The sequence below is a fragment of the Guillardia theta genome, assembly GCF_000315625.1.
Source record: "Guillardia theta CCMP2712 unplaced genomic scaffold GUITHscaffold_142, whole genome shotgun sequence".
NCBI classification, from domain to species: Eukaryota; class Cryptophyceae; order Pyrenomonadales; family Geminigeraceae; genus Guillardia; species Guillardia theta.
The window spans coordinates 15,673-18,111 of record NW_005434532.1 but is presented as its reverse complement, the minus strand read 5'-3'; the positions used below and the strand labels follow the sequence as shown (position 1 = coordinate 18,111).

The following is a 2,439-nucleotide window of genomic DNA, read 5'->3' as shown; positions in this document are numbered from 1 at the left end:
CCACCTCCACCACCACCACCTCTTCCTCCTCCTCCCTCCTCCCTCCTCCCTCCTCCCCACCCCTCCTCCTCCTCCTCCTCCTCCTCCTCCTCCTACCTCTCCCGAGGAGACAGCAGCATCAAGTCGCTGTGCCGCTGCTCGCACGCTCGCCATCCTTGCCTGACCAGAAATCAACTCCGCCCACTCAGCTCCTCCTCCTCCTTTCTCCTCCGTCTCCTCTTCCCCGCTCTTCTCCCCACTTCCCTCACCCTCTTCCACTTATCTCTGTCCCTCTTCCTCCTTCCATCTCGTTCTCACGTTCTCGGCAGAGTCTCCACTGCCCTGCTCTCCTCCTGTCATGACAGTCAGCCAGTATCAGTATCCTCCTCCTCTCCTCCTCTCCTCCTCCCCCTCCTCCTCACCAAGGCGTCGACCGGATGAGGCTTCCTCCTCCTCCTCGCATATTCCCCTTGCTGCCTCCTTGTACCTGACAACCTGTCATTCCCATCCTTCTCCCTCAGCTCCTCCTCTCCCCCTCCCCCTCCCCCTTCATTCCCTCCCCTTCATTCCCTCCTCCTCCCCTTTCTCGTCAGGCTCTCACAGTGCAGGCAGCCTCCTCTTCAGTTCCTCCTCCTGCTGCTTTCGCTTCTTCTCTTCCTCTTCCTTCTTCTTCTGCTCTCTCGCGGTTCGTTTCTTCTGCTCCAAATGGTTATACTTGTTCTGCATTCTTTCTCGCAGCAAAATCTGCAAAATTCAGCATCAGAACAATCCTTGCTCCTGCTCCTGCTCCTGCTCTTCTTTCTCTCTCCCTCTCTCTCCCTCCCTCCCTCCCTCATCTCCTTCTCCCCTCCTCCTCACCTCATTGGCTTCGATCTCCTTCTTCTTTCTTTCCTCCTCCAGCTTCTCTGCCTCCCACAGCTCTCGCTTGAGCTGCTTGCTGAGCTCCTTCTGCCGTTCCCTTTCGCTCACCTGAAAATCATTTCATTGTCCCTTTCCAGCACTGCTGTTCCTCCTGCTCCCCTCCCCCTCTCCTTCGTCTCGTCCTGGTCCCCCTCCCCTCCCTCCTCCCTCTCCCCTCCCCCTCCCCTCCCTCCTACTCCTCCTCCTTCCAGACCTCTTCTCTGATCCGCCTCAGCTCTGCCTGCCGATATTCTTCTCTTTTCTGTTCCACTCGCTTCATCTCCTCCTGACATGAGCAGGAGCATGATCAGGAGAAGGAGTAGGAGCATGACGAGGGCAAGGAAACCAGAGGAGAGGGAGAGAGCGAAGACAAGTGATGGGAAGACTAAGAGCAGCAGCAACACTAGCACCAGAAGCACCAGAAGCACCAGAAGCACCGGCAGCTGGAGGAAGAGGAGGAGAAGGAGAAGGAGGAGAAGCAGCACCAGCACCAGCACCAGCACCAGCACCAGCACCAGCACCAGCCACCTCCTTTCACCTCTCGTCGCGTCTTGATGTAGTGAAGCAGCCAGGCAAGAGTGAGCAGAGTCGCAACGATGCCGCCGAGGATTTGAGGGTGCGAGGAAAGCTCACTTATCGCCCAGAAGGAGCTCTGACGAGAAAATCAGCTGAAGAAGACTCACAAACAGAATTCTGTACGTCTCAACAAACGTCAAACATCAACCTCCTCTTCAAGTCATCTTCATCCTATTCCTCGTCTCCTCCAACCCATCCCTTCCTCATCATCATCATCATCTCCTCCTCGTCCCGCCCTCGCCTCTTCCTCTTCCTCTTCCTCCGTACCGAGATCATGCGTTCAACGGCTGTCCTCAGCAACCACAGCAATGACGTTCGTCCGAATTTGCTCTGAGAGTATTTGCTCGCTGTGCTCGGAACGAAACCACAAGTCTGCAAGGAGACTGAGGAGGGCAGACAGGGAAAGGGAGGATGACAAGTGGAGAGAGGGGAGAAGATGGTGGGATGGTGGAGTAGAGTGAAGAGCAAGAGGAAGAGAGAGAGGATGAGAGGACGGGGGAGACGAAGAGAGGACGGGGGAGCAGAAGGCAGTGTGGAAGAGGACGACGAAGCGAACAAGGTTGAGAAGAGAAGGAGCAGAAAGGAGGAAGAGGAGAAAGGAGGAGGAGGAGTATTCAAGGCACGGCAAGGTCGTGCCATCCCCATCCTCATTCATCTCACCGCATGCAAGTAAGCTCGAGGAAGCCACTCGATTCTCTCCCCAGCTCTCCACATCTTGCCGAAACATCTCCCGGCACGCTCCCCGTCCTCCGTCTTGAGCCCGAAGAATATGTAGGCATGACATTCCCGCTGCCTCTCACACTCCATCTGCAACCCACACACGCTTGTTCAGTCTACCCCGCTACGTCCTCCTCCTCTCTCCCGCTCCCGCTCCCTCCTCTCGTTGCCCCCCTCTCTCCAGCTCCTCCTCCTCCTCCTCCTCTCTCCCGCTCCTCCCGCTTCTCCTCCCCCCCTCACCCCCCTTCATCCCCCCCCCCTCCTCCT

The 2,439-nt window shown here is 57.2% G+C and overlaps 1 protein-coding gene across 1 annotated transcript; it reads right to left on the bottom strand.

Annotated features, from left to right (window-relative positions):
* Positions 1-576: 576 nt before the first annotated feature.
* Positions 577-2,262, bottom strand: GUITHDRAFT_147093 (hypothetical protein; the record flags this gene model as incomplete). The annotated part of the gene is made up of 7 exons (XM_005821493.1): positions 577-723; positions 838-948; positions 1,094-1,165; positions 1,290-1,322; positions 1,418-1,531; positions 1,723-1,827; positions 2,116-2,262. 7 exons carry the CDS (start codon positions 2,260-2,262, stop codon positions 577-579), a joined length of 729 nt encoding a protein of 242 aa, XP_005821550.1.
* Between the last annotated feature and the right edge of the window lie 177 nt (positions 2,263-2,439).